The sequence below is a fragment of the Oryzias latipes genome, chromosome 3 (genome assembly GCF_002234675.1).
Source record: "Oryzias latipes chromosome 3, ASM223467v1".
NCBI lineage: Eukaryota > Metazoa > Chordata > Actinopteri > Beloniformes > Adrianichthyidae > Oryzias > Oryzias latipes.
This window is the reverse complement of record NC_019861.2, coordinates 31,144,234-31,163,146: the sequence shown is the minus strand read 5'-3', so window position 1 is coordinate 31,163,146 and position 18,913 is coordinate 31,144,234. Positions and strand designations below refer to the sequence as shown.

The 18,913-nt window shown below is 43.2% G+C and overlaps 2 protein-coding genes across 2 annotated transcripts; both read left to right on the top strand.

Annotated features, from left to right (window-relative positions):
- Nucleotides 1-688: 688 nt before the first annotated feature.
- On the top strand, nt 689-7,985 carry LOC101167694 (complexin-3). Its single transcript, XM_011493811.3, has 4 exons — nt 689-914; nt 1,047-1,270; nt 5,626-5,713; nt 5,817-7,985. The coding sequence occupies exons 2-4, from the start codon at nt 1,110-1,112 to the stop codon at nt 6,039-6,041; spliced, it is 474 nt and encodes a 157-aa protein (XP_011492113.1). The 5' UTR covers nt 689-914; nt 1,047-1,109; the 3' UTR covers nt 6,042-7,985.
- Nucleotides 7,986-9,908: 1,923 nt separating this feature from the next.
- Nucleotides 9,909-13,469, top strand: LOC101160152 (growth arrest-specific protein 1). Its single transcript, XM_011493800.2, has one exon. The coding sequence runs from the start codon at nt 10,406-10,408 to the stop codon at nt 11,153-11,155; it is 750 nt and encodes a 249-aa protein (XP_011492102.1). The 5' UTR covers nt 9,909-10,405; the 3' UTR covers nt 11,156-13,469.
- The last annotated feature ends 5,444 nt before the right edge of the window (nt 13,470-18,913 follow it).

Genomic DNA, 18,913 nt, shown 5'->3' with positions numbered 1-18,913 from the left:
GTTGACTTGTGATCAAAGTTGTTACTGTTTTTTTTTCCCCATACTTTGGTTGTCAAGATTTTCACAGAGGTACATATTTTAAAATACTCCTTGCAAACACAAATATAGGTCTCTCTCTCTCTCTCTGTTTTTTTTTCTTTTCATTTGGAAAGATGTTTTCCAAGGGAACACAACATCCTCCAGAAGCTCTGTCAATAAATAGCAGCGTCTTGTAATAGCTTTTGAACTGTGCACTTTAGTTTCCTTATGTCACACACACACACACACACATGCATGCACACACAAACAAAACCCTGAGTGTAAATAGCAGAGAAAATCCAATAATGAGCATAAGAGTCTGATTTTCTGAAGCCTCTTGAGTGTCTTGCAGATCAGAGTGAAAATGGGAGCATCATGGAGATTTGTAGGGTAAATGTTTGATGTTTCCATCTGCTCTTGCTCTGCGCCCACCGTTTCAACCCCCCCCCCCCCCCCCCCACACACACACACACACACACACTCGTGCGCATCAGACAAACACTTCTGGAGTGCACTTTTTCAGAACTCATTAGGCTAATAATAAGTCATGCCCTTAACCGACAGATAACCATTTGACTAGGTTGCAGTTGGGAAGCTTTTGACAAACACACCAGCGCTTACGTGACCCTGCAGAAAGTCACCAAAACAGCCGGGAGAAACAGGTTTGGTGTCCAGTTGAAATCAGACGCAAGAGTCACGGGATCCCCGCGCAGCCGGCGATGCAGAGCGCCCAGTGCAAGCGCACTGACAGCTCAGTGTTGCGTGGGATTGGGCGGAGTGGAGGCTGCGGACGGACGGGATTGGTAGAGTTCAGCGCCAAACTTGTTGGCTCGTCACTGAGCCGCTCCTTTTCATCCTTGTGCGCGAAGCTGACCAGGGCCGTCGGTGCTGAAACTGTAAGCCTCCGACACGTATTTTTAGGCTTTTCTTTTTTTCAAGCCCAGCATTTGTTTATGCGCGCAGCTAGTACAAGACGCCTGAGTTAAGCCGCCCTTGCCTAAACTCATTCCATCCTCCGCTCTCTCCAGGAGCCCAGCAAAAGCTTTTAACGTCTTCAGCCGATCCAAGCGGGGACTCTTCAGATCTCAGCCATGGCTTTCATGATCAAACATGTGGTAGGAGGACAGCTGAAGAACCTGACAGGCGGACTGACGGAGGAAAAAGCTGAAGGGGAGAAAAAATCCGAAGGTGGCGCTCCGGGGATGACCCAAGAGGAATTTGAGCAATATCAGCAACAGTTAGAGGAAGAAAAGTAAGACAGTCCTATAACTTTATTACTGAGCCATAAAATGATAATCGACGGCATTTGTCAGACAACGCCGTCGAATCGCAACGTGTTTTTATGTACACTTGGAGGAGCGCCCTCAGTGCGCCGCGCGCACTTTACGCATCAGTGCAATAATAGGAGCGCTCCACAAACAGCTGCTCCTCTCGCCCAGAGAGCCCTCCGTTTCTTATCTTTGGCTAATCCTGAAGCATTTTTAATGATGTGACTCCCTAAACTATTCTTTTTTTTTTTTAAATGTTTGTGAGGATTCGTGCCTGAGGGTGAAAAATGTTCCCATCGCTGTGAATGCGGTCTCCTAGGGCAAACAGCCATTCAGCATTTCAGATGTGTTTTTGGTAAATTCCAACATTCCTTTTTAAGTGTCAGTCATATTTGAAAAAGCTTGAATAATGTAAATCTGCATCTAGAGTCAAAAATCTATCAATTTATGTTTTGGAATCACATTCTTACCAAGTTACTTTTCAGATTTTAAACCTAGTGAGTTGATATTACCTCTTCTTAAGACAAGACACAATTCAAAAACAAGGTTATTTGGCAAGCAGAGTTCCAGGGCACACCGCTCACAGCTGATTAGTGTGATGCTCCCCTCAGAGCAGGACTCCAAATCCCCATTTTGGACCATCACTACTGCTTTGAGACGTGTTTGCTGTGCTTACTGTTTGGTTCAGACAAAAACCGATCCTAGCCTTTGCTTTCATTTTTCTCAGGGCTGGATCTCAGTCATAGCATCATTCGACAGCTCTGACGGACACTTCTGTCCAAAGTGTCTCTTGATTCCAAAAATTTAAAGTGTGAGTGATGTCCTGATGCTGGCAGGATTAACACTCAGCCCAGCCTACTGAAATCTGCAGGAAGCATGGCGAGACGCGTTTCCGTCATATCGTGACCTTCAGTGGCAAAGAGCCATTAGTCAGAGGTGCTGAACATGAGCATAGATCACTGAAGGGAAGCAGAACAGGGCTGTAGGGGGGTGGGGTAGACTGCTCATACAGGCATGTCACATGTAGACATTTTATCACCCTCAGCAGCGGGGCCACAGTGACAGCCCTGGTGATCCGTTGCCCTTGAGAGAGAAGACACAAAGCTGCAAGTGAGCGCTGTGTGGCCCCTCGGTGCTCAGCCCACTCACGTTAATCCAAAGTGAACTCCAGATCGCAGGGGCAGGGCCACGGGTGCAGCGCCTCCACACAGAACAACCTTCTCCTGACACAGAGGATGGAAATGTTTTCCCATGAAGAGCACTGGTCCTGCAATGTCACTCTGTATTTAGATGATGCTGCTGATTCAATCAAAGGTGCAACATTCAGCTTCTTTCCCTGTGTTCTTCTTTTTGTTGCTGCACTCGTGGCTCAAACTTGTCAAAGGCTACTTGTCATTTTCTGAGGCATTTTGTCAGACTTGTGGTCATTGATGAGGAAGGCCTTCAAACTTTGAAAGGTTTAGAAGAAAGGGGCTGGAAGCTACTGGATGCCCTCTGCTGGAGGCAGCACACTGTGATGGGTCAAAATCAGTGTTAAACACTGGCAGGAGGTATCAGATAAACCTGGAGAAGAAAAACCTTAACATAGCAGCAGCTGTGACTGAAATCCAGCAAAAGCTTTTCTATATCAATAGCTTGGATTTGAACATGTGCAAAAATAGCTTTGCTAACCGTCTAAAACCAGTTTAAAAGTGGTGGAAGATTGATTGCCGTTGCAGGATTACCAAATTATGCTTCGAAACTCTGCAGCATTTACAGAAGAGAGGATTTAAAATAAGAAAATAGTGAATTTATGCTTCTTAAACTCTGTAATCAAGGCATGGGGTCATAACTGCCCCCCAAAACACGGGGGCCCACAAACTAACTAAAGAGACAAAAACTACGGTACAAAAAAACACACACAAAAAGCCCCAACAAAAATAAAATAAAATAAAAAAAAACATAAGGTTGGACAGACAAATGGACAAATAGACAGACAAATGCAACTTTAACTGGACACAAGATAGTGCTGCTTGTGCCTGTCCCAAGTCCGGTAAAGCAAAAGGTGTAGTGTCAGGAAAAGGATTTGACAAAAACCTTATAGACATATCAACTAGATCAAAGGAGGAAAGAAGAGATGAACTGATATGACGATGTCATGGTTTTTTATGCACATCTGGAGCTCTGAGGGATTTGACACGCCAAACTCACAGCATATACTCTGACTTGCCCCCCAAGAATGATGTATTATTACACCCTACAATGGGGGGGGGGGGGGGTCCAGGCCTGTTTACAATGGATTCTCTTGACAACTTTTTTTTTTTACATTAAAAGGCACAATGTTTTATTTAATTTGTTAACCCACTGAAGTCAGATCCAAGTGTTTTCAGACATTTTTCTTTTCTTTCATTTATTTATTTATTTTTAACAGATACAACCACACAATGATGCAAGGCACAGCTCTTCACAAAAACAAATTACAAAAGAAAACAAAAATGTGTACATATATATAACACAAATATAACTATATATTATAAAATATAACATAATATAACATATAACACAAAATATAATAACCTTTCAGCATAAATTAAAATACGAGGCAAAACAACAATCTGGGCCCTAGATCTGTAACCATTCTGTAGCAGAATTACAAATGTAAGATTCAGCTGATCTTTTTTTCCACTTTTTTTTTTTTCCACTTTCTTTTCAAATCATTTTCTAAATATCAGGAAGGTCTTGACAACTTTAAGCTGAAGGTTTTTTTTTTTAATTCTGGAGACTTTTTACAAAACTCTCAGACTTTTCATTTGTAAGAATTTGAAGAGTTTTGTCATTGAAAACTGAAGCCTTCTCAGCTGATTCCTAAAGAACTCAACCAACCAAGATGTTTAACAAACACACACCAAAAACAGGGCCCCTAAAAATAAATTGAAAAATTTGAAAAATGTTTCTTTAAAATAATGGGATAAGAAAAACGAATTCTTATTTAAAGAAAATTCTACCTATTTTCTTAAAGTAGGGTTATTTTTCTTGCAAGAAACATTAGGATGATTTTTCTTGCAAGAGAGAGAAAAAGTCATTTTTTTCTTGCTCTTTTACTTTCTAAAGATTCAGATTTTGCAATGCAGGGTGAAAAGGAGATGTAATACTTTCTCAAGGGTTTATACTTAGCATTTTAAAAAGGAAAAAAAAAATGTCCACAATATTGCACCCCTACATACTTGCTCATTTTGCAGCACCGATCTTGGTTGTTGTTTTTTTAATTAATGTGTGGCTAAAGGAACATTTTGTTCAGAGGTTGTCCTCCTCGCTTCAGCTAGAACACACACATTTCTGCACAGCTTGAGCAAAGTAAACAACAGCTCTAAAAGATCAACACAATCTTTTAGTTGAGGAGTTGGTTTCTCCTAAGGGGGGAAAGAAAAAATCTTCCAGAAGAGAGCTGAAATAGGCAGGAAACTGAATTAGGAGCACCTGAACATGAGCGGAACATCTCTGCTCTGCACATCCCCCAACACACACACACATAGGTACACACAAACATTTGTTGTGCTACTCCACCGACTGTTGGCTCTGTTGTTAAAAAAGGACACTGTAAAACCTGCCTCCAAGGCCTTCTCCATCCAGATCTGATTAAAGTCTTGTGACACGTTTATTGCAAAGATGCAACGAGATAAGAATAAAGAACATTGTTTTTTCTGCATCAAATTTAATTCAATTAAGTGTATTTAAATGTGTTGTGTCATTTCACAAAAACAGTCATGAAATCAAGTCTTTAAAGTCCATTTATTCCTCCTAAAATCCACTGAGCTTGGATTTTACAGTGTTTTCATTTAAATCTTGCAGATCTCTCAACCAAATCATTTCCAAGGATTTTAATGGACAAATGGACTAAGATTTGCTCTGCAACTACTGATGTATTCATGTAGAATTTATTGCTATTAATTTAATTTACAATAGGTCCTTCACTGTGGTTTGTGCTAGTGGAGTCACAGAGAGCCAACCAAATACTATTCATGTCCCTTTTGCTATCTTAATGGGTCCAGATGACCCCACCCTTACATTGACTTGTTATCCCTACCAGGATAAAGGTGGAGAGGATTTCATGTAATCCATGGAAACCAGTGAAGATCACAAATCAGTAAGGAACAAAGGTTCAGCGCACTGTCTTGTGGGGTCCAGATGACCCAACTCCCAATGCTAAAGTGCCTAGGAGCACAAGGGTTAAAGTGTGCCCCATTGAAAGTGAATGAAATGTTTGTTTTCATTTTGTAGTCACTTTAGAACCTGAAATCCATGTGTTGTAAAGCAAAAGCGGTCCTTTTGAACATGCATTTATCCTTTTTTTCCCTTACAGACAGGAACGAGAAGCTTGTTTTGCACAAAAGAAAGCTGAAAGAGCCACCGTTAGAACCCATTTTCGAGAAAAGTACAAACTACCAAAGGTAAATCAATGCCAAATTACGGGTTTATTCTTGGATTTTGGTATCTAAAATTCTTCTTTTCCTTCATGTTAAAGTGTGTGTCTGACTCTTTTCTGTACCGCAGAATGAGTTGGATGAGACCCAGATCCAGCAGGCCGGAGACGACGTGAATCTGCCCACAGAGCTGGCCAAGATGATCGCCGAGGACAACCAGGAGGAGACGCACAAGCAGTCGGTGCTGGGCCAGCTGTCCAACATCCAGAATGTGGACATCGACCAGCTGAAGGACAAAGCCCAGGCCACGCTAGAAGACCTCAAAAAGCAGACAGAAAACTGCAGCCTCATGTGATGCGGCCAGCTTGCCGCCTCAGGAGAACAGATTTGCAGGCCTTCATTAGAGGCAGAGCTGCTCTCATTGCTTTAGCAGAATGTCAGCTGGCAGAAACACAAAATTTCATTACTGGTATTAAAAATGAAATCTTTGGAAATCTTGGGCTTAACCAGACAAAATTCAGTCTAAATTCTGGAAATCCTGAATGTCATTTTTCACATTTTGGGATCATTTCTGCCGTTTGAGCAACTCCTCCTCTGATAGAAGTTTGTCTGGTGAGTCCAGTCCTTTGTTCCCTCTGTTGGCCAGTGTCCTCCGCTCCCTGTACCTCATGTGACCAGTAATAACACAAGATGATCAGTGCGATCCTGCAGCAGAGGTGCCGGGAATGTGTGCCGCCTAGTGTTGTCTTTTCTTTGACACACAGCTACTGGTTTCACTGATGAACACATGCACTTTCAATGAGAGCGGGATCATTGAGATCAGCTGCTCTAGAAAAAAAAATAGAAGAAGCTTATCTGGGATTGTGTGTTATGTTAAATTTGGGAAACCCTTTATTTATTCCCAGCAAAACTTTAAAACATTTTTTTGTCTGGTTTTGTTTGAACCTACCCGAACAAAAGCACACAATTGCACAAAGAGGCAATTTAAGACAAATTAAGAACTAAAAGTGGTTAAAAGTAACTCCCATATGCTGCAGTAATATTTTCTTAGACATATCATTTGTATCTGTTAACTTTTTCTGAACTTTGGTGTGCCTTGGATGTCAAGGTTGTCTTATTTTAGGCTAAAAAAGACCTACATTCCTATAGAAAGGCTTTCTGAATTGATAAATTCTGCAGGAAATTTCTTCTAAAAGCCACAAAAGATGATTTACTTGATGAAATGTAACAATATTTGCAAAGTAGAGGCTAATTTATGAGAAGACGCATGTACTCCCAAATTTAACGTAGCATTCTCATAAAGCAAGTAGATCTGTGAATATGCTGCATCCAGATTAGAGAGAAAGCAAACACTGTAGGAAAGTTGTGTGACGCCAAAGCCTGTGCTGACAACAAACTTAGAAGAAACGGCACTTATATTCCTTGTGTAACTGCGGTATGAGTATAAATCCAACACATTCGAGTATTAATGTCCTTGTAGATGTGAAGGTATCTAATGTTCGCCCGTGCTGTCCACAGCAGGCTTCGTCGATTTCCATGAGCTCGCTGGGTCTTGTGGTGTCCTCATCTTCACTTCCTCCATCCCCTGTCCCATCTGCCCCGGCGTCTCAGTGGTGCTGTTCGTGCTGGTGGGTTTTTGTGTCGTTTAGCTGGTGTGATACGTCAAGTGGTGTCTGTGTAGAAAACAAATATAACAAAAAAGTCATCCCGCAGCAGAAGCTTGCAGTCACTCACAGTCGGTTGCAGCAGTGTTACATATCCTCTCTGACCACAAAAGGAAGGAACTTGAGGGGGATTTTGCTTCGGCTGTTTTCTATCATTATATCCGTTGTTGTGTTTGTTTTTGTTGTCGTCAGATTTTTTTTTTTTAACTTTGTTGGAAGTTGATTCAATTTTCTCAATTTTTTGTGCCACTCTGCTGCTCCACTAAATCTGCGACAACACAGTTGTTACGCCGAAGAAATCGATCCTCAGTGACGGGACGAGCTGCAAAAAGTCCTTTTCTATCAAAGCCACGCCAGAATATGTCATTTATGATCATGAGGTGATACTCACAGGTGGAAAACAAGCCATAAACTAAAACTTTATTGCTTTGTGAGAAAGTGTGACTTAAAATACTTCTACATAGAACTAATAATCAAGTGTAACCTTTGTGCTGTTTTTCTGTGGAGGAGACTCCTGAGGAAATGGCTGCTCTAACATGCAGTTTCCTGTGATTTTTTTTCTTTTCTTTCTCTGTCTTTCTGTCAGAGCATTACACTGCGTTTCAACTGCAATAAACAAATTTTTATGAAAATATGGACTTTTTCCAGTTCATTTAAGCAGCAAAGTGGAACCACTACACATTTTTTTAAAGAAAAATTATAAAATCTATCCATCCATTCATCTTTAGAACCAATAGTATCTCTTTAGGGCTACTGGAGCATATCCTAGCTGGAACTGTTTGGCAGTTTAGAGACACCAATTAACCTATGAAGCATGTTTTTGAACTGTGAGGAGTGCCTGGAGAAAATCTACGAAAACATCCAAACTCCACTCTGAAAGATCCCAGCGGGGATTTGACCCATGGTCTTCTCATTGTGAGGTTCAGGGTGCTTACCACTATCCACTGGTCACCTCTGTGATCAACCAAATGCATCAAGATTTCAATGACTGTTTGTTTGAAATCTAAGATTCAGAACTACTCTAAAGAAGATCTGGAGTCCACAAACTTTCAGCTCAGCAGATAAACCAAATGCTTAATTATTTCAATAAGACTATATTTAAAAAAATATAACTAAATTGATTTAAGGATTTTTAACCCTTGTGCTATCCTAGGCACTTTAACGTTGGGAGTTGGGTCATCTAGACCCACTAGACAGTGCTCTGAACCTTTTTTCTTCAATGATTTGTGATCTTCACTGGTGTCCATGGATTACATGAAATCTTTCTACCTTTATCCACCTTTGTCATGGTAGGAATAACACGTCAATGCAAGGGTGGGGTCATCTAAGATAGCACAAGGGTTAAAGACAAATAATGTTGTAAATGGCAGCAGTATTCAGAAATATTTCTTTAGTTAAGCTCCACTTTCTATTTTTATATTTTGATGAGTCTGAGCAGTTTGGGCACATTAGCGCCTCTGCAGTTGGCAGCTTGAATTGCAGATCCTCTTTCGGAATTATTGAATGTAATTGTTTGATCCTGGATTAATTGTTTTACATTCGTTCCATTTTAATTCACACTTTAAATTAGGTTGAGTGTGGTTTCTCTAAAGAGGCTGTTTTTTCTGTTTATTATGGGATGCCTCTGCCTGCAGCTGCACTGGTAGGAGCCCGAACACCAGATGGAGACAGAAATGCGTCACTCAAGAAGTGGGAGTGATTGTCAATGATGAGCACGAGTGATGATTGACCAACTGATGCTCAGAAAAGAAGACAGACGTGATGGAGCACATTTCTATCCACTACGACCGATGAGAACAAGAAAAGTGCAAAACTTTCTAGACTAACAGTAGAATGTCTGGATTACAATGTTTCTATTTGTACTCATCCAACGTGCGTCATAAAATTCACACTTCCTTTACGCACAATCTGTGCGGGGTTAGGGGTGTTTTTAACTGCGTGACATCCATCTGTTTTTGTATTTTTAGTAAACTGGCACCTCTCTGGACGCAAAGCAGCCTTTAAACAGAGAGCTGGTTACCATCACAATGGCAGGAAAAACCTGCGCCTTTGCTGGGTTTCAAGTGCGCCGTGAAAGGGGAATGGCTGTAAAATATATTGGTGCTGAAGCTTTCCTATTGACAGGCCGCAGTGCGTGAACAATCTCCAGCCCATTCACTGTTACCACTTTGACACAATCGGGGTAAAACGGGCCAGAAAATACTGCTCTCTGTCTTTCTCCTCTGTCAATCGAGGCTTAAAGACTGGATGGAAATGGAAAGGGGTGCAGAAGGAAGGGGTGGGGTGGGTTTTGCACCCCCTTATTTTCAGACTTGTGTGTGTGTGTGTGGGGGGGGGGGGGACCACACAGACTCAGGGTTTCATTCTAAACAGTTTCATCCAGAGGATTTGTGCTACTGCGGGCCCGCAAATTGATCTCACGTCTCGTCAAACGGCGACCAATCGGTGATCAAGATCGTAAACGGAGGAGGGAAGAGATGGTGGGGGTGAGGAGGGGTGGGGGTCGGGGCTTTCTTTTTCTTCCCCCCCCCCCCCCCCCCCCCCCCCCGACAGAGGGAGGGGTGCTGCGGGGAAATGATCGGTGGACCGTGAAGCGGAACAGCGAGAAGAGGGACAAAGACGCACATAGCGGGACAGAGAGCAACAGAGGGGAAAACTTTGGACCGCGTGGATGGTTGTTGGAGTCTGGACGCTCTGAGAATAATCGTTTTGTCAGAAAAAAATGTGAGTTTTTGTTGAAGATTCCGTCTGGGATTAGTGTCCTTAAAGCGCGCGTTGTTGCATTTGGATATCTCCGGTGGCGCGTTGGTTGACGGACTACAGTTTTTGCCTGGACGCGCTTCCAGAGATGACCGTTTCTGGGCTGGATATTATTTTCTTTGTAACCACTTGGGTTGATCCCTATCCTGATTTTTTCGGTTAAGAGAGTGAACTTCTTCGGAGCGGACGGTTTGTGGAAACTTTCGTGGACTACTGAACTTACACTTTGGATGGTTCTGATCCGGATGTGTTGGAGGAGACAGTACCAATTGTCGAACTAGAGCTTCATCCGAGCATGAGGTGCTGCTTTAGCGCCCTGGCACTTCTACCATGGGTGCTGGTGGCTTTAGATGCCCAGCTCATATGCTGGCAGGCGGTTTTTCGGTGCAACGTGGAGCCCGAGTGCGACCTGGCTTTCCGCCAGTACGTTTCAGCCTGTGAGGACGTCATCGCGGGCGCCACAAAGCAGTGCCCGAGCCACTGCATCAACGCGCTCATCCGGCTCAATGACACCCGCAACGGGCCCGAGCTGGAGAGCTGCGACTGCAAGCAGGACCAGGAGTGCCTGAGCGTCCAGCGCGCCATCGAGCCGTGCCTGCCCCGCAGACACCCCAGCGAATCCGGCGGGATCGGCTGCATGGAGGCCCGACAGCGCTGCGAGGAGAACCCCGTCTGCCACACCTCCCTCGCGGCTTACTTGGCACACTGCGGGCAGCTTTTCAACGGCAGGAGGTGCTCCTCCAAGTGTAAAGCCACCATTCAGCAGATGCTGAGCATCCCAAATGGCGAGCTGCTCAACCAGTGCATCTGCGACGGGGTGGAGAGGCCCTTCTGCGAGGTGGTCAAGGAGAACATGAGTAAACTGTGCTCCATTGGAGACCCCAGTGATGTCACGCACACGCCAGATTACAGCTATGATGACGAGAACGACGGTGTGAGAGAGGAGGAGGTTTATCCCGAAAACTCCTGCACCTCCAACAGCTGGAGCTCCCATTTCCTCCTCCTTCTTTGGCTGTTGTTCTGGAAATGTTGGATTAATGATTGAAGTGAAAGAAAACTACGATTATTATCTATCATGATGAAGTCATTTTTTTCCTGGATTAAATCAAGATGCAGTTCCTCACAAAGAACCACAATTAGAGACCGTCAATGATTGTGTCCCTCTTGGGTTTCTGTCCCTTTTCATAGGTGATCACTGTAATGACTGTGTCTCACATTTCAGGAAGAATCTTCTGAGAGAAAAATCAAAGATGCTTTCAGGTGAGAGGAAAGTGTTGCTGCAACATCCCGTGTGCCTTCAGAAAGCTTCTGTTTACTTGGCTTCCCTTTAATTGTACTTGAAGTGTGGCTTTAATAAGACTAAAGACAAACATCGGACTGTTTGCTCTGCTCTCCATGGCAGAGGCCTTCAGTTGTTGCAGCAACCGCTCTTCAAATATTTGTGGGAAACATTTAGAGGATAGGCCAGGGTGTGGGATCAAGTACTTAAATTAAGTGAAGCACCACTCCAGCACTTTTGTCGTCTTCCCATCCCCCAGTTCAAATTGTTTTACTGAACTTTTCCTGAGAGGGCCCCCCACTCTTCCTCTCCCGGCAGCCTTCTTTTTACGCTCTGCCAACATGCAAGTGTGAATGTCCCGTCTGCAGTTTGACTGCCGTTTCTCATCTCGGGCGTCTTGCACAAATTCAGTCAAGTTTATGCATGCTTTAAAACATTTGCAATGAAAACAAAGCATCATTGATGTGTTAGGATGCATATGACAGCTTGTTAAAGCTCTGGAAGGCATAGTTCTTGTCTGCTCTGCAGGACCTGCATCGTGTTGCTTTAAACTGCAGCTATTATGTCCTTTGAGGAGCTTTCCTGCTGTTGTAGGATTCATCTGTCACACAAATGCATGTTATTTGGTTGAAATTAAATAAATGTGCACTGGTTGGTTAAGGAACTACACGAGGACACCGAGGGGTTGAATGTACAATGAAGGAAACCCACAAAAAAATGTATATATATATTGGTAAACAAAAAATGTTCACAAGGAAATTTCATGGCAATTACACACTAGTTCTACGGTTTGTCAGTGTTTTTACAACTTCATTTGAACGGACCAAATTGCCTGGACGTGTCACACAGTCACAACAGCTGTTGGTTCGGGGGTGTGCGTTCAAAACAAACACTGACCGGAATAGAAAAAACACCTGTCCAGTTCCTAAAGTCCATCAGAAACTAGTGAGCAACTTCACCTGCTGACTGAACGACATTTACAGCTGAGAGGTTTCAAATGGGTCACCATTTGTCTTCTATTTACTTTGCATCATGGCAGTCTTTCCCTTCTAATAATGGACAATGCTTATGCCACATCCTCTATTGGATTTACCTCTGTTTGTTGGTCTGCTCAATAGTAACTGTTTTTTTCTAGGACATAGTTTCTGCAGAGCGGCAGTAGCTTGCTGCCACTCAGATCCCCAACCTAACATTAGTGGTCCGACAAAAATGGTGAGCAACATTGGAGCTTTCTAGCTGTACAGTTTAGTGCCAGATGCCAGCTAAGACGAGGAAAACAAAGACGTACATGGATCTATTTGTCTGCAAGTGGATTCATCCGAATGGAGCAGAGCAGGGAGCTTGTGGTCCGCCCATCGTATTGTCTACGAGACAAGTAGGATATTTTTCAAACTCCATTTTTCGTCTGCTTTTATTAACAATTTGAATAAAGAAATCCTCAGAAATGCCATTGAAAGCTTAACTCTCTTTACGTCTGTCCTCTATCATCAGGAAAAAAGTAACAAGAACATGTTAAAAACACAATATCCATCAAAGTGGGTCTTTCAGTGCAACCACAGAAAAAGGGTCATGCGAGCATTTTGTCTTTTTATTGAGTTTCCTACAGAACCTACAATAATTTTGTTCCAGCTGTGCCTTGTGTCTAAACTGCAATTTAGAAACAGTAGTGCTGCATATGACGTCCCATTGGAGAAACGGGTTGAAGTTTGGTTTCAACCTGGGACCAAAAATAGAGAAAATACTCACACTTCTGTTCCACCTAAACTGTTGTAAGCCTCATCTGGGTCTCCAGAATAGAACCACGACTGTTCTGAAAGAGCAACTGTTCAACTGTAAGCAAATAGAAACACTAAAGAATGTTTTTGTGTGTTTGTGCCAGTTTGCAGCTCGAAATGAAGCCTTATACAATGTTGTCAAATGTTAAATTATGAAGGTGTGAGATGAAAAAATGTAAACATATTTCACAATCATATGCAATAAAATAAATGTGAGATCAATGTTAAGGTAAATCAACATTAGTTCAGATTTCCACAATGCCAGATGGGTTGATTTTTGAAATAAAGTCTCTATAACTCAAAGAGATGTTCTGTCTGGCTGCATTTCTTCAAAGATAAACAGACTTTTTTTATAATCATAGCATTTTCTGTCCTTTAAGTTTACGAAAGCTAAACGACAAACCTAAAGGAGAAAACTTGAGGGGTTTTCCTCATAGTGAACCAGTGACGTGCGGTGAGGTTAATGGCTGGTGAGGCACTGACGTCATCAGTCAGATTTACAAACATATGAACCATGAGTATAAATAACTGAGTAGCTTATTCACCATTTGATTGACAACAGTTAAAGTTTTGTTTAAAATATAATTTCAACATGTTTTTTTTCATATACAAACTGCAGCATAGAAAAAAGCACAAACGTTATTATCGTCTTACCTTTAGTTGTAAATAAAGTCCATACGCCGCTCCTTCTGAAGAAAATGAGTTGCCGCTTCCTATCACTTCTTCTAGTATTTTTTAGCGTCATAATCTCAGGGCTCACCGGCGCCCCCTAACATGAGGCACGAGAACTGCAACATGAGGCACGAGAACTGCTGGCCTCACCCAGCGGCTTTTTCGCCGTCGTTTAGCGCTCAGCACAAGAAACACGTCCCTCACATACAGTTATTTATAAAAACAAGCACTGTGCATCATATACATCTGCTAAATTATTTAAACTCAGCTCATATAGTACAAGTGATTGAACCGACATACAGAGAGACAGCAGTACCGTCTGACTGCATAGGTATTGCGCAATCCAAGGTGAGGCTCAGCGGGCTGGTGCCTCATCGCACGTCACTTAGTATCTGAACGGCAAATGCGGAAATTCAGCGATTTTGAAAAGAAAAAACACCCAAAAATGGTACATTTAAATGGAAAATGACCGCAAAGCACAACTTACTGATTAAATATAATAATTGAATTTATTTGTTCTCTTTTCTTCCCATAATGACAGGTGAGGCTGTGCCTCACCTGCCTCTCCTGACTGCACGTCACTGTAGTGAACTCAATGCGCTGCTATTTTAACAATTCAATTTTATTCATGTAGCCCAATATTCCAACAATTGTCATGTCAATGGGGCTTCATACCAGTAAATGTATAAAAACGTGAAATCATAAGGAACATGAAGTAATACAATTCAATAGGTAATGGCTGAACTAAACACTAAACTAAACTGGGCATCTCTGCCCTTAGACCCTCCTTCTCGGAAAGGAAAAACTCCTAAAAAATAACGGATTACGGAAAAAATAGAAACAAACTCAGAGGTGTCCACATGAAGGAGGGATCCTCCCCCAGGACGGACAGGAGATGTACCAGAACTCTTAGAAAAGAACTAATTTATCAAATCTACAACTACATGTTTAAATGGTCCAGCAGATGGGCTTCATCCAGATGAGTTGGGGGACGGCTGGGGGCGCCAGACGAGCCAGAGGCAGGATCCACAGCCAAGTGTAAGAGCAGAGACAAGCCGGAGATGAGGTCCACGGTCAGGTACAGGAACACAGACGAGTCAGAGGAAGGGTCCACAGCCAAGTGTAGGAGCAGGAGCAGACATGAGCCAGAGGGGAGGTACACGGTCAGGTACAGGAGCACAGACGAGCCAACTGGAATCTGGAATCCCTCCCGCTTCCCCCGGAGGGGAGTAGAAAAGAGGGACAACATGTGAATCGCATTGCAAAAAGAGGCATGGAGAACTAAATGATAAACAAATAATCAAGAATAGAGGAGAAGTAGATGAGAATAGAGGTCAGAACCCCAGGGCATCATACTTTCTCCAGCTTCTAACTTGTAGCAGCCTACTAACAACTAATTGTTATTGAAATTTAATTCAAACATGTTAATAGTAAGTTGGATTCACTATGGTACTGCTACTCTGGGGTTTAAATTGAAATGAAAACAGGGTAAGAGGACAAAGGCAATTTAAAAAACATTTACATCATCTCCAGAGTGGCGTAGTGGTCAGTGCTCTTGTCTCACAGCAACAAGTACCTGGTGTGAATCCAGCTGTGGGCTCTTCTGTGTGGAGTTTGCCTGTTCTCCTTGTTCATGCGTGTGTTTTCTCCAGGCACTCCAGCTTCCTTCCACATTCCAAAAACAGTTTTCATTGGTCAACTGGAGATTCTACCTAGTCTTTGGGTCCGTGTGAGAAAGTGTGACCCTACGACACGTTGGTGACCTGTACAGGGTGTACCCCAACTTCACCAAACTGTAGCTGGGACAGGCTTCAGCAGCCCTGTGACCACGAAAAGGATTTATCGAGTTCAGAAAATGGATGCATCTCCAGCACATACATGCTGTGATGTGAGGAAGCGTTCCAGAGAGAGCATGACAAATTATTTCTCCATAGAAGTCTATGGGATTTCGGCTTCTTGGAGCCAGCGGGTACTTCCTGTTTGGAATACGAGGAGGGGAGGGGTCGCTCAGTCCAGTTCTCATATACAGTCTGTGACCACATACCTGTTCCAATAGTAGAAAAAAAGGTAGTAAGGAGAAAATGAACAGCCTGGGAAGAAACTGTGTGATCAGGTTGACCCACATTGGCTAGACAAATTCAAGATTGTGTCAACAATTGGAATGTTTGCATCTTTTTATAGCTTGTGCAGTTTTTCAATTTTTTTTTTTAGGATTCTGCAGCTATAGATGTCATAAAGCAAAAGATGGTAGGATAAAGTCTTACTGAAGTTGTCTGTATCCATGCATCCATAAGGTCTCCAAAGCCATGTACCTAGTATAAACTCCCTCTCCTCTCCTCCCTCCCTCCCTCTCTCCAATTTTGGGAGCCAAATCAAAACAAACATGAGCCGAGCAGCCCTGGGGAGTTGAGTGTTTTTCAGTGGGGTGGGTACGTACAGAGGCAGCAGTGTGCTAGAGCCCATTTTCGAAATTATCTTTATTCAACGTGTCTTTGAAAAAAAGAAAACCCTCAACCTCGCCACCCCCCAACGCCACAGCACCGCACTCTTTTCCTCACAGTTCCAATGCCGAGGACACTCAGTGGTTAAGGAGGCTCTTGTCTTCAACGCGTACAATCTTCCATTCATGTTGATGTCTGACCTGCTTTTTATGTGTTTGTGTGTGGGGGGGGTTCATGCATCTCACTCCCTTGTGTGCCCAAAGAAAAGACCCCTCTTTATAGTCTCTCCACCATAAAAAGGAAAGGGGGGTTTCTGTGGTTGAACCAAAAATGGAGACTAATCTAACCCATAATGCCTTAGATTGTGGTTCGAGAGAAAAACTGAGGGATGTTTTGTGCAGTGGGTTGAGTTTTTCCATCTCAGAATGCTCCTTTTTTTTGGCCACATTACACTAAGAATATTTACAACGGTTTTTTTAAAGCAATATATCCTGGCAAGACTCCCAGAAACAAGAGAAATTGCAAAAGGCTGCAAAGTTTGGCTGGCAGCAGCACACTCATGTCATGGTTAACTCACAGAAGCTGAGCCAGGATTCGGGTTCTGCGAACCAATTAGACGCAGATCCAATCAGGGACGAGCCACCTGACGGTTCACCAGCTCGCCGGCTCGGCACTCAGAACTGTGCTGTTCTTTGTTCTGCTCAGTTCAACTGTGAGTATTCTACACCTGTGTGCCAGGTGGATGTGAATAAATCATACTGTGGGGCCAATATATAATAAAGTAAAAAAATATATATACTTATTTTTTCAAACCTTCAAGAACTTTCTCATCTTCAGAGCCATAAATAAACAGAAGGTTCAGCCTTAGCAAAAAGTGTTACACAGTGAAGTTTATTTTTATTATATGTTTTTGGTGTTTTTAAACATTTTCTTATGATGGGGGACATCTAAGAAAATAAAGATTAAAACTGCATTTCTGACTATTTATTTATCCACTATCCCTCATGGGATGAATAAAGTAGCCATGACATTCTATTCCTTAATTTTCAGTTGTAGCGAACTTGTGATTTGCGCCAGCAGAATCGAGCACACGCAGAAGCACATTTGAGCAGTTGTAATCACAGATTTTAAGTTGTATCTCTAAATGAACACATGCAAATGGAAATTTGTCAGTTCACAGCAGAAGATTTTTACACACAGATGCAGATCTTTGATGCACAAGTATTCACATTCGATATTACAAGTTCTCAAATCAAATCTGCAAGTGCGTTCTTTTTAGAGCATTTTTACCTTCACAGTCGCCTAGTGACTACAGGCCTATAGCACTGACCTCCCATGTTATGAAGGTTATGGAGCGGCTGGTGCTGTCACATCTCAGACCCCTGGTGAGCCCTTTCCAAGACCCACTGCAGTTTGCATACCAACCCAAGGCGGGAGTGGAGGATGCACTGCTATACCTGCTGCAGAGAGCATACTCCTCCCTGGAAAAGCCTAACACCACAGTGAGGATCATGTTCTTTGACTTTTCTTCAGCCTTCAATACCATCCAGCCGAGACTGATGAGGGAGAAGTTAGAGAAGATGCAGGTGGATGCCCCCCTGGTCTCATGGATTGAGGACTACCTGACAGGCCGACCTCAGTTTGTGAGACTGCAGAGCTGTGTGTCTGACACCCTGACAAGCAACACTGGAGCCCCTCAGGGAACCGTGCTGTCCCCCTTCCTATTCACCACATACACAGCTGACTTCCAGTACCACTCTGAGCTCTGTCACCTCCAGAAGTACTCTGATGACACAGCTGTAGTCGGGTGTGTGAAAGATGGATGGGAGGAGGAGTACAGGAGCCTCGTGGAGCGCTTCGTCAGGTGGTCTGGGGAAAATTACCTGCAGCTAAATGTGGCCAAGACTAAAGAGATGGTGATAGATTTTAGCAGGAGAAAGTCTTCGCCTCCCCCAGTCTGTATCGGTGGGACGGATGTGGAAGTTGTCTCGTCCTACAAGTTCCTGGGAGTACATCTAGACGATAAACTGGACTGGTCCACAAACACCGAGGCCGTCTACAAGAAGGGCACGAGCAGACTTTACTTCCTGAGGAGACTCAGGTCCTTCAATGTTTGCAGCAGGATGCTCTACATGTTCTACCAGTCTGTCATGGCAAGCACCATCTTCTTTGCTGCAGTGTGCTGGGGTGCTGGCATCAAAGCAAAGGACGCCAACAGACTGAATAAACTCATTAGGGAGGCAGGGTCTGTCATTGGCCTCAAGCCTGCCAAGCTGGAAGAGGTGGTTGGGGACAGACTACTGGCTAAACTGGGGACCATCATGGACAATCCTTCCCATCCCCTCTTCAGGGAGGTGGACAACCTGAGAAGCAGTTTCAGTGGCAGGATCATACACCCTCGCTGTGCCAGAGAACGATACAGGAAGTCATTCCTGCCATCAGCCATTAGACTCCACAACTCATCTGGCAGACTCGGATGTACATGAAAATTCTAGTTTCTAGTCACAGACTACACTTTTCAAATTGTATTTTACTCAATTTTTGTCCTGTTCTACTCTCTGTATTTTTTGTGTCTGTGTTTGTCTTTCCCCCCCCCCCCCTCCCCCCCTTTTCCTTAGTGCTGCTACTGCAACTAA

Coding starts and splice junctions, on each gene's coding strand:
- LOC101167694 (XM_011493811.3), top strand. CDS start 1,110: ATGGCTTTCATGATCAAACATGTGGTAGGAGGACAGCTGAAGAACCTG. Junction 1,271..5,625: donor CAACAGTTAGAGGAAGAAAA/GTAAGACAGTCC, acceptor TTTCCCTTACAG/ACAGGAACGAGAAGCTTGTT. Junction 5,714..5,816: donor AAAAGTACAAACTACCAAAG/GTAAATCAATGC, acceptor TCTGTACCGCAG/AATGAGTTGGATGAGACCCA.
- LOC101160152 (XM_011493800.2), top strand. CDS start 10,406: ATGAGGTGCTGCTTTAGCGCCCTGGCACTTCTACCATGGGTGCTGGTG.